The sequence below is a fragment of the Melospiza georgiana genome, chromosome Z (assembly GCF_028018845.1).
Source record: "Melospiza georgiana isolate bMelGeo1 chromosome Z, bMelGeo1.pri, whole genome shotgun sequence".
NCBI lineage: Eukaryota > Metazoa > Chordata > Aves > Passeriformes > Passerellidae > Melospiza > Melospiza georgiana.
Genome location: NC_080465.1, coordinates 34,763,383 through 34,775,837, shown reverse-complemented (window position 1 = coordinate 34,775,837; position 12,455 = coordinate 34,763,383). Strand labels below are relative to the sequence as shown.

The following is a 12,455-nucleotide window of genomic DNA, read 5'->3' as shown; positions in this document are numbered from 1 at the left end:
ACTCAAAACAAAATATTTCATTTTGCAGCTCTCCTCTTAAAAAACGAGTATACACCAAATGAAGCCATGCAATTTTACTTTTTTGTTGCTAACAAAATCAATTCAATTTGTTTTCCAGTTAAATCCCATAGTTATTTACCAAGCATCAGATAACAGCCTGCCATCTGCCCTTATGCAGGCCATTTCTACCTACTACCAGGCCAAGTTGTGAAATGGCCCACCATCTGCAGATGGTCCAACTTTCCCTAGTTGAGATCTGTGGCTAAAAAAGAAATGCATTATTACTGCTGATCAGCCAGCATTACAAAGACACTTAGAAGACAGTATCATTATCAGAAAGAACCAAAATGACCCTAAAGAGAAAAAGTACTTCAGAAGACTTACAATCAGAGGAAAAAAAAAGAAAGAAAAAAACAAACCAACACCTTTATCTACTTACAGCCATTTACAATTTTAGGGAACCTGCCTATGGGTATTGTTATTGAATATCCAATATATGAAATATGGCTAGTAGGTTTTTCCCCTGACACGTGATTATCAGAAGCCCTGTTTTTATTTTCATTCTGTAATACTAAGTTTAAGAAGCTTTTCCATAGAGCTCCTGCAATTTTCGACATTTCCATTACCTGCCAAATAAAAGTATATGAGTGTGATTATGAAAATATACTCTTCATAAAAATTTCTCAAAATATTACGACCTGGATCTTTGTTTCAAAGCTCAAAGGTAAGATGAGCTACTGATGTAAAATATGAATAAAACATTACATATTGTGTGCTGCAATTCTGATTCTATTTGGCATTTATATGAAATACTGCCGTGATAAAGTATTTTCAAGCTTTGTTTTATAGGCATGAGAAAGTGTACAATTGCTCTTCAATATGATCAGTTTAAGGACTGCTTCTTGATTAATTATAACAACAAAGACAATAATAAATATTTGTAGTATTTATTGAGACTGTGCAATTGCATATACCTGCATCTATTCTTAACAGTACTGGGGTGGGGTTTTTTTTTGTTTGTTTTTCTTTAGAAACCCAATTTGAAAACAATAATGTTTTCTGAAGTCGCACTTTTTCACAATAAATAAAAGGCAACTTCAGTGGAATGAAAGTACTGCCTTGGTACATGTCTCTCTCGCTCGTGAAAGAGGCACACGTGTCAAATATGCATGTCATACAGGTCTGCAGGAATTTGTGTGTGTTTAAGTACATATGTATATAGGCTGATTTACAAATGGATATGTAGCCACACTCCATCTATGGACCACAGAACAATGTTTCACTGGAAGCCAGCCCACAGGGGAAACAGGGCTGCTTGGAGTCAGAGTCTGACATACTAACATAGAAACATGACAGTCTGCTTCCTACCTTGCTCCTGCACGTAGTATGCCAAAAACAAATCAAGCTCCTTGACTGATACTGTTATGTGATGTGGCTGGACGCAAAGTGCTGGATTTGTGCAATGGGGGGATTTCATGAGACGTTCTCCATCCGTACTTTCCAAGGGGATGCCTTTGAACAGGATCACCATGACTAGATCCAGACGCCAGACTTTGTCAGCCTGTCGCAGGCAATCGATTCTCCTAATCTTGCCCTTCTGGTCAGGATTGGACAATACACAGCATGGGTGCTTCTTCCCAGTAACTGTGAGCACAAAATCCTCCCGGAACTCTTGGCGAATATCTTTGCGCAGCTTGGCCAGGAGCCTGGATGCCCACTTCTGTTTAATTTCAGGCTTTTCACTAAGTAGCTCATCCTTGACTGCTCTTTCCTCATCCTTTGACATTCGTTTCTCATGTTTTTTAAAGTACTTGCGTTTTCGAGCCTGAAGATTGAACCAAGTATAGGCAATTGCACGCACATGTGGAAGAAGTGCCTCAATGAACGGGTGAAATTCATCCTGTGGAAAGAAGTGAAGGAAAAAAAAGAAGAAGAGAACAAGAAAACTCAAAGTCAGCAAGGTCTCATAACCAAAGCACCATCAAGAAACATTTTTGAAAATCTTTAAGTGAATACAAGATGAAGAGAATAAACACGTAAAATTTACACAAATTTCATATTTCATTCTTTGAAAGAACTATGTGAAAATTTTATTTTGTACTCCTCCCCTCGCTTCATCCCACAACTCTACAGAGACAACATAATTTAAGAGATGCTACCAAGATGTTTTGTTCCTAACATTTAAATATTTGAACAGCTAACATCAAGAAAAGTACCATTGCACAAAGAGGATACTGCACGGTTTTAAAAAATCTGAGCAGAAATGTTCAGAAGGCTGAGGCAAATGCCACAGTTCATTTCTCTTCTCTGTGGCACAGAAACACAAAGCATATACATGCTCAGTGTAATGCCACACAGTTCCCGCTTTTGGAGCATGCTCTCAGCAAGAGACTGCTGGTGGCACAAAGAGCATGCGCCATTAAACTTGATCCATTTTCTTATCAAACGTCCAACATTCCAGCACTGAAACAGCACCATTCCAGTGGTGGTAACTAGAGAAACCAGTATACAGTAAGGAAAAGCAGGCAAAAGACACATGTCATATACAAATCCTGAACAGAAGCTTCTGTACTTGCAGCTCTTCTCGCTTCCCTCCCACCACCCCCAAGCTCTGTAAAATTAAGACTTTATGAAGGTGAGAAGAAAAATTACATTTGTGTCCTTCCAGCAGTTCCACTGTGAATTTTGAAGCCCCACAGAGTCAGTTAATTTGCTAACTGATCACATGAGTGTGGCAATTATTCTAAACCCCTTAAAAATCAATCTGAGGTGTACAATGAAAAATGGCAACTTGGCACAAACTTTGCATTCTTTGTGTTTCTACATGCTGTGGCAAAGAGACATTATGAGTCCACCGCTGGTCCAATGCTGCTTTTGTGAAATCCATGCCATTTATTTACAGTTTCAAAATAACCCTTTCTGTTGTCTGGCTTCACCTGCAAGTTCTTATCTTCTGCCTAGCAGCAATATGGATTGCATTAAGGAGGTAATGCTTAGTTGTTGTCTACAGGCACATCCTATAGCAATTAAATTAATTTCATTTGTCTGCTTAAAGTACCATCCTACACATCCATGTTAATATCTAAATAGACCTTCTCCAAAAACTTATTTTCCATTAACAAGTCTGCTGTTTAAAACACTGCAATCTGCTTATCAAACATTACTATATTTTGGGTTGAAAGGGAGACCTTAGGGGAGGTATCCTTCTTCCTGTGTGTAGGAATATTTAGTTTTAAATACCACGCAGATTGCTCATCATACTTAGTGGCACAGTGCAATCAAACTAAAACCAAACCTTTTTTATGCAATTATATTCAAGAATACAATTAACAAACTACTATTTTAGTTACACTGCTAGACAAGGAATGAATTATGTTTAATCAATAGGCTGATTAACTCCATTAGGTAAAAATGATGAAAGTATAACTAATGGTCTCAATTATAGAGTGCAGACTGCCATTGCAGAAGCTTCAGGCAAAGAATTCCATATTTAAATCTTTGAATTTCAAACAAACTTCAAAATTTCCTGAACGTTGCAAAACCCACTAGATCTAGTTACCTCTCTAACCATCCTCAAATCAAACAGAAAACAACAGAAAAGTTACAAGCAGTTTACCTATGATCATATTGTCTTCATAGAAAAAAAAAATTAAGCAAAGGGGGGGGTAAAGGAAAAAAAGAACAGAGAAGCAATATAGGAAGATACTTCAGGACATAAACAATTTCATTACAGTATGATGCTTGTCAAAGACCTACAAAGGCAACAATTAAACTGATTAGTAGTTTCCAGCAGAGATTTGAACAATTCTGTTACTATACTGGTACATAAAACTAGGCCGTGGAAAGAGTTAAACCACAATCTGTTCTTTGTGTGGGAAGGCAGTACTGCTCTGAGCAACCACAGCCCGTGATAAGACTTCCCTATCTTCATATGCTTTCTGATGCCATGCTTTTTTACCTTTCAATTATAACTACTAAAGAAAGTTTACTTTTTCTCCTACAGAAGTCATCTTAATTGAAGTATTGAATTTTTTTTTTTAATTAGTGGAAGCATAACGACCATACTGTGTTAAGTCCTCACAATTCATTTTAGGCTGAATAAAACAGATTTACTATAGATTTTGAAAATTCTAACAGCTGGGGCTAAAGGTGGGGTGAAGGCAGGTGGCTGAAGAGCTTTGGGAGAAATTAATTTTTGCCTCAATACAATGATTTCTCCTACATCTAAACAGACTTTGGCATTTATAACTTAAAATGGCAATAAAATAAACATGGACGTATTCTACATTAGTAAATTATTGCACATCTGGTTTTAATTTTGAAGAAGATCACCATAAATTAATAAATTATTTCAGATTGACTATGCCTTGAGGTAATGCATATAGCATTAACAATAATAAACTATAGCACTTTATATCTATGAAAATTTTATAGAGAATTTCACTGATTAAATTCCAGTCTGTAGTACCTGAATGTTTCCTTTTCAAAAATAGGGAGAAAAAAAACCACAAAAACATGCACATCAGAAATGCCAACCTTTTAAAAACTGTATTCAGGTTTTTCTTTCACAGTATTGTTAAGTCATAAAGACATACATATACGTGAAAACTGTTGAGAAGAAACACAGCAAAGAACATTCTGTTTGAAAGCAATTTTATCAGATTTTTTGAGCTATTCTTTGTGCATTTTCAAATGAAACTACTACTTGACATGGGGAAGTGCCCATAAAAATGATCCTAAATGAACATTTGCAATTAATCACACACATTCTCCAACAAATCTCCTAAAAAGATATCAACAGACTTTTTTTTTTCTCCTTAATATTCATATAGACAATAGTAAATTATTTTTTATTTTTATCTGGCACTTGCTCATGTGCCACAGTTGCTCTTGCAATGAAGCAATTTATAAAGGCAAGATTTTCAAATGTAATATCAAATAGCTAAGGTGAACCATTGTGCACTGGCAATTTAAATTAAAATGGAAGTTACTGTACAACATCTATGTTCCTGGTAAAGAAAGGAAAAAATAGCAGCCATCTAATGACAATAGGTAGGCCAAGTTTTCTTTATTGAAAAGATAAAGAGGATATGCAGTGCTCTTCTCCTATCTTTCACTTTTAAACTTTGTATCAGCCCAGAAAGCTCAAATTGAGGACTGTGCAGTAAATGCACCAGGCAGAAGTAGGGAAATTTTATACAGAAAACTTCATCTACTCAACTTCCCTGCACAGATTTTCTCATGCCTAGTGAAACATATAGGCGCAAAAGAAAACACTACATATTCTGAGATTTTGGACTACTGTAACATAATAAACCACGGCAAAAATATCACAAGAGAGCAAGCACTAAAAGGCATGCAGTAAACTGCATCCTATTCATGCCTCAGCAAGAGAGATAAATCCAGTTTCCAGTCATTCCAAAACATAGAGAAAGAGGTATGTGGGAAACCGAGGAAGGGGGCCCGCAAAATTAAATGGCATTTGGTAAGTTTTCTTCTACCTTGGACTTATTTTCACTCACTAAACTTTTATTTTAAGTGTGATGGGTAACACTCAAATTGACAAGGTTTGTCTTAAAGCTGTACTTTGGATTTTAGACTTGTTATTAAAACATGCTTCCGCGCTGTCTCAGCACAAACTGAACTACCACTTTCATAAGTAGTTCCATCCAAACAGGTGTTCTCTGTTTACTTTTACCAAAATATTTTCTTCTGAACCTATACTACCACAGTCGATGAGCATTGCAAGAGTCCTAGAGACAGAGAATACAATAGAGAGTACAATTGTGGCAGTAATGTTTTAATGCAGTTGCTACTCCATGTGAAATGAATCAATCTTTTGCCTTAAACAAATGAAGAATACCAGGTTTAAGTTCTCATAACTGGTGTCATTTTAATTTATATAGAGAAAAAATATCATTTCTAAACTTGTCTTATCATTCCAAGCAGGTAGGAAAAGATTCCAAACTAAAATCAATTTGTTGCAACTGTGTTACATGTATGTATTACCAAATGTGAACTGTTCCTGCATGGCACGTGGTAGAGCATGGTTGTAAAATATTATGGAGAAAGTATCAATGCACAAAAGCCAGAAACTGCTTTCTTGGATTAATGGCAGTAGAAGTACAATGTGGCATTTTTTTATACACCTGAGTGCAGTATTTTAATACAAATTTGTAAAGAATGAGGCAATCTATTACATCAATGAGTCCAAACAGAAAAAATAATTTTTAAAAAAACATTAGAGAAGGAAGCACGATCATGAAATACCTCTGTAAAAGAGGTGGTTGTGAAAACCTGTGTCTCAAATGCAAAAACTGCTTTCTTGTACTGTCAGGTTTATATCCTGATGCAGAGGTCTTATTGCCCATCAATAATTCCACACGGTGGACAGCCTCCACAGAATTAATTTTGCTAACCACAGATTCCACACTAAGTAGTTATTTCTATGTATGTACCTGCAAGCATGTGCGTCTCTGTTACACAAAATGCTTCCTATGTTTCTCTTTTGAAGAAGAAATATTTCAATAACACTTTTTTCCAGCTTTCTTCCACTGCAGCTCACGTTTACTTACTGAAAATATCCATATCTAAGTCAATCACACTTAGATGCCAAACAAAATATAAACAATAAAAAATGTGTCAGCCAAAAAACTGCAGGACTGTGTCCAATCACTGAATAAGCCTTATCATTGTTTCCATCTTCAATCACAATTTATGAATACTTTAGTCCTTTCGAATTACAATGGTTTGTAACTGCGGAATAACTTAAATCACACTTATTTATTCACGGTGCAACTGTAAGTGCATCGTTGGCCTCTCCGTAGCAGCCTTGCAGCAGACATTACTTTCGCACATTTTCTGCTTCTTTAGCTATTTGTTGCACCAATGCAGAAGCAAGCAGTTATCGCTTAATCAGTTTACATCACATCCTCCTAAGACAGACTTTCACGAAAGCTGAAAACTATCCCCGAGCTTTGCAGACAGGGTTTACCGTCCGAAAAAGGCTCCGGTGCCCCAGCGCTCGCTCGCCGATACCGTACACCGGCCGAGGACGCTCCAGGGGCGCCCGGAGAACTCCCCAAACACGCTCCCGAAACCCCTCAGGCTTCAAAATGCGCGCTTTGCCGCGGCGCGGACCCCGCTCGGGCTGCCCCCCGCCCTCCGCTCCGCTCCGCTCCGCTCCGCGCCGGCCGCCGCTGCCCTCCCGCCGCCCGGGCCGCTGACAGCCGCCGCTCGACACCGAGGAGCGGCCGCAAGCGCGGCGCTCAGAAAAGGGTCGGTCTCTCCCCGTGCTGGGGACAGGGCACGCTCCTCCGCCGGCACCGCACTTCAGCGGGGAAGGGGAAAACGACGTGCCCTTGTACAACCGAGCGAGAAAACGCTGCACAGCTTGGTCAACCCCGCTCACATCTCCCTCATTGTTGGCAGCCGGCATATTATTAATTAAGCATAAGACGGGATTACTTCGCGCCGGCCAGTGGTCGTGTTTTGTCAAAAAAAACACTTTTCCTTTCAAACCCTTTCATTAGGCTGTGTGTAAACAGGAGAGATGAAAAGAGTGCAAATCGTTTGATTCCAATCAAATCAATACTTCTCAAACACGGTTTTTTAGCATAATTATGCTCATTTCCAGTTTGTTAACCTTTGACTTCTTATGCACCAACAATTAACAGTATTTGTATACGGGTGACACTTTGAATGGATCTCCCCAAAACAATGGCGTGGTACAGTTTATTCTTTAATATTCCCTCCTGAGAGAGGAGTTTGGATCTGACAAACAGTTACGACTGTGCTTTAACCCGTTACAACTACCAGCAATGACTCATTAATAACCCACACATATAAATTTTTTTTAAAAATCCCAGCAAACACGTGAAAATAAACAAATCAACAAATAAATTAAATAAAAGCGTCTATACCTGAGTGAGACAGATTGGAGAATACATCATGACTTCGCTTTGAGAACACGCTGCCCGGAGAGCCCCTAAGAAAAGCCTCAAAAAGGAATAATTTCATCTATTCATTTTACAGTCATCTGAGACTCAAGGAAGATGAAATCAATGAGGACGGGGCTCTGCTCTGGATCACCACAACTTCACAACAAACCCCAGTCCTCCTTAAATAGCCAAAGATTCAAGTTCACTCCGTGTGCTAGATTTCCCGGGGTGAAATCCAATCTACACTTTTAACCCTCTTGTAGTCGGCGGCGCAGGAGTCTTGCTTTTGCTGCTGCTGCTGCTGCTGGTTGTTTTGCAGATGAGGGGGGAAGGACTCGGGGTGGGGGGGGAGGGTGTGGGGGTGGGCGGGAGGAATTTTTTGTTTGGCTTTTTTTTATCCTTTTTCTTTCTTTTTTTTTTTTTTCCCTTTTTTTGGGGGGGGGGTGTGGGGGGCGGGGAGCGGTGTTTTTTTCTTTCTTCAGAAGTTGGTGGTGCTGCCGTAATAACACGACACTGTCACCACGCTTTCGAAAGTTCAAGGTTACAGCCCGGAGCGGAGCAAGAGGCTCCCGAACAGCGATGGCAAGCGAAACTTCGCCGGGCGGTCGGGACCGTGCCGCGGGGCCGCGCCGAGGCGGGGGCGCGCTCGGGCGGGCAGGGCGGGCGGCGCGGCCTGCGGGCTCCTCCGGCAGCCTCTGCTCGCCCGCCCGTCCTCTCTCTGCGGGCAGCGGTGAGAGACTGCCTTCCAAACGGCCACCGTAATAAAAATTATCTCCTGGAAATTCAAACGATAAATCTCTCCCCGGCGCTCCCACCCGATTTGCTCTCAACGTGCCCGTGAGTGTCCCTCCACTACCCCGCCCCTGACTCTGCAAAACTTGGAAGTTGAAAAATTCACCGGTTACACCCTGTGGACCCTACTCCAGGTCTCTCCCCAAATGAGACTTAAGTATTTTTGTTTAATTATTTAATTACACAATCACCGTTTACACTCCTCCTCCTGCAAACACATTCCTTCTCCACCAGATCCCCTTCCTCTGCCCTCCCTCTGCATTCATTACCACCGAAGGCTGCAGAAGGAACAAGCACGTTTCGCAAACATCCCTCCCTCATTTTCCCGCTCTTCTGGTGGGAGAAAGTTGCGGGGGCGAAGGGGAGGGGGGTGGGAGGGGGGGCTGCCATCTGCGAGAGGTTTCCTTTTCTTCTTTCGGGGTACGACTTTGCCAGCTGCAGCGGGGCTCAGGCGCCCCCGCTTCCCCCCCACCCTCGGCGGGGGACACGGGGGAGGGCAGCCCCCTCCGCCCCCCTCCCCGAACGGGGGGAGCCTGTCCCGCACCGCCGGAGACTGATGTCCCCGCCCTCGCCGGGTGCGGCCGGGGGCTGCGAAGGGGACCCGGCTCCCGGGCGGCAACAGGGTGCCAGAGTCTGGTTTCATTCTCCGGGGGCAGCTTTAACCAGGGGAGCTGGGAAGGGGGGAAAAACAGTGAGTAAAAATTATTTCTGCTCCTGGGAGGCGGGCTGCGGTGCTGTGTGCCCAGCTCAGGGGCGTCCGGAGTGTGCGGCCCCCGGCCCCAGCACCGCCGCTGCGGGCACTGCAGCGCTCCCTCCCGCTGCCCTTGCGCAGCCCCCGGCGGCGTGCCGGAGGGACCGCTGACTTCCTCTTTGCCCAAAGTGAGAGTTTATTCACGTCAGGCATTTCACAACGACACATCAAGGAAAGTAAGCAGGTTCAAGTCAACCATGAAATGGTCACTTTTTAACCCCGTCCTGTCCTCATTAGGGAAATGCTCAAACACAGCCCATTTTCAAAGAGGCCTCTTAATGAGGGGAGCTTGCCAAGGCTACCAGCTGCAATTCCCATAAATTTACAAACCAAAAGAAGCAGGGGGATGAGTGGGGGAAGGAGAGACCCCATACAAGACAGGTAATGTCAAAGGAAACAGCAAGAACCCAACGCGGTAACCTTTGCAGAATCCATGCCCCATCCCCACTGCTCGGTTTCTGGCTGGCTACTCTTGCCCAGCACCCTCAGATTTGCAGGGGTCAAACAACCATCGTGCCTCTTCTCTTCTACAGACTATACTGATAAGGGACAAGTTAAGGACATACATTTAGGCAGAGATGAATGACAAAAACTTGGGGTTAACCATAATTAGCAAAACTTATTTTTATATCTGGTGTAAAATACCCCTGAAATCCCATTGTTTTTCCCTCTACCCAGACACAAAAAGCTGATAATGCCAGCTCTAAATTATGGAGTTTCTCTTTGAATAAGTATTCTATTTAACTGGAGTTAATTTACCATAAAAGACATTCCTCTTGGCACAAATGCACTGGTGTCCTTGAACACACCTCTTTGAGTGCTTGAACTCTTACACAACAAACCATTATTGCGGACCTGATTTAAAATGACAATAACTCTCCTCTGTCCCTTTTATCACTCTCATCCCTCCATAAATATGAGGGCAACCTCACCAAATCCATAACACCGCATCAGCAAGGCTGCCCCTGTGAGCTGCATAGATGTGAGAAATCTCTCCTTTCCCAGGAAGGCCTTGCAGAAGGCCCCACTCCCTCCCTTGGGATGGCCAAGGGATTACAGTTGCACTAGGGTCCTGTGCACGAAAAGCAAGAACTACCTGGCAGTCTGGCAAGCAGGAAAAAACAAATGTAGTGAGGTAATGGCAGAGAGAAACCAGTCACTTTCTACAGCCTTTGCTACTGCAAGGGAGAGGGAGTCAGTGTGAGATTGTGTTTGCATTGCCATGAGAGCTGGCTGAGGGTGGGTTTGCATCTCTACCCAGAGGGCATAAGGCAGGAGATGAGCACAGACAGCTCTACAGCTTGTGCCCATATCCCCCAGAACAGCACTGCTGCAGAGCAGGCAAAGCCAGATACCCCCACCCCCAGAGCCAGTCTGTGGGCCAAGATTGAACAGGCTTCTCATATGAAAGCATCTTGGGGGAGATGGAACTGCCTGGCATGGCTCAAGCAGCATTTTGTCCTCTGTATGATCTATCGGTCATGGCAGGTGTGGTACATGGTGCCATTGGTTTGCTCACGGGTTTGACCCAAAGGCTCCCAGTATATCACAGAAAGCAGGCTGTACTGGGCACCCAAACATGTGTTTTAGCTCTGTTGCTCCTGGTTAATCCCAGTGGGAACCCATAAAGGACAAAGGCTTTGTCCTGGGAGAACCCTGCTCAGATACACATGTGTGCACATGCTTACGCCCCCCCATCCTCCTCCATCCCATCCCATCCCGACCCCTCAGCTCCTTTCCCAGAAAAGCAAGCTAAAGATCTTCAGAATGGATAAAGAACTACATGAAAATCATAACAAAGTGTTAGTCCCTATCACTTTGCTGCAAAGGCATGTTTAAAAGGGTATGTGGTAACTGGGTTAGCCTGGAGAAATACGGCATTAATGCAGCAAGGACACTAGGCATAGTGGCTGGCCCTTGGCATGCAGGGAGACCTTGTGACAAAGTGGTTCAGTTACTTTCAAATTCTGGCTCGCATTATTTCCTCAACCACCCCAAGACCCTTCTCTCCATCCCCACATACTAATGCTTCAAGTTCTCTACCCTTGAAGCTCCAGGCTGGAGGACAATTGCTTTTTGTCTTCACTGCCAGAGCTATGCCACCTTCATGCTGTATCTGGAAGTTCAACTACCATTTCAATGTGGGCAATTAAGAAAATGAAAGTCACTATCTGACCTTCCCAGTGAGACACACTGAGAGTGGTTCTCTGACACTAATCCTAGCCCATCAACTTCACAAGGCCAGGCTGTGAAGGGATCCCACTCTCAGGTGGGATGCAATATGAGAACAGATAATACTGCTTGGACACACACACAGCTAGACACCTGCACACAGCTGCTAGAAACCTTCATGTGACAGAAATGGACATTCAGGAAGAAAAGGCAGCTTTCACATTAGTTAGCAGCAGATTCCGAAGCTCACCGTGAGCCTGCACTCTCCAGACTGGGGAACTGCTCCCATGCTCTCTCTGCCCCCACTCAGCTCTGGCAGGGTGGCCAGGATGGGAGGACATCCACTGCCCACACTGCATGATCTGAGATGCTCATCTCACAGCAAAGAACCACAAAGGTTTTTTGACGCCATGGGGAAGATGGGCTCACTCTCCTCCACCCATCCTAGTTTGCCAGGGCAGTTTCATGCCAGTGGTGCAGACCATAGCATGCCAAACTTGCACTAAATGTGGAAAGGGCATTTAGACCATTTATATCCCATCTAGACCAGAATTTCAGCTGTTGTCCTTTGGCTGAACAATTGCTTAAGTTTTTCAAGTTTTGGAGCACAAGACTATTATTAATGGAACAAAAATAAAGGAATCACTAATGCTGAAGCGTGAAGCCTAAGATTATCTCAGAATAAAGGTGGGCAGTTTGGCCAAATATCTAAACATACACATACTGAGCTTCTAAGAAATCAAGTTTTCATGAAAATTCCAGCCAGTTGTGTCTTTATAGAAATCAGAAAGAACTGATTC

The 12,455-nt window shown here is 42.9% G+C and overlaps 1 protein-coding gene across 4 annotated transcripts in view; it reads right to left on the bottom strand.

Moving 5' to 3' along the window:
- NFIB (nuclear factor I B) overlaps nucleotides 1–8,242 on the bottom strand; it is a 166,534-nt gene extending 158,292 nt beyond the window's left edge. For 3 of the 4 annotated variants that reach the window (XM_058043540.1, XM_058043537.1, XM_058043539.1), the window contains exons 1-2: nucleotides 7,923–8,242; nucleotides 1,369–1,900 (exon numbers count right to left, since the gene is read on the bottom strand). In XM_058043540.1, the coding sequence (XP_057899523.1) occupies nucleotides 1,369–1,900; nucleotides 7,923–7,952 (562 nt within the window). In that variant the 5' untranslated portion in view covers nucleotides 7,953–8,242. Of the gene's footprint in view, nucleotides 1–1,368; nucleotides 1,901–2,216; nucleotides 2,281–7,922 lie in introns of those variants that run through there. The other variant, XM_058043538.1, reaches the window with a different exon arrangement.
- Between the last annotated feature and the right edge of the window lie 4,213 nt (nucleotides 8,243–12,455).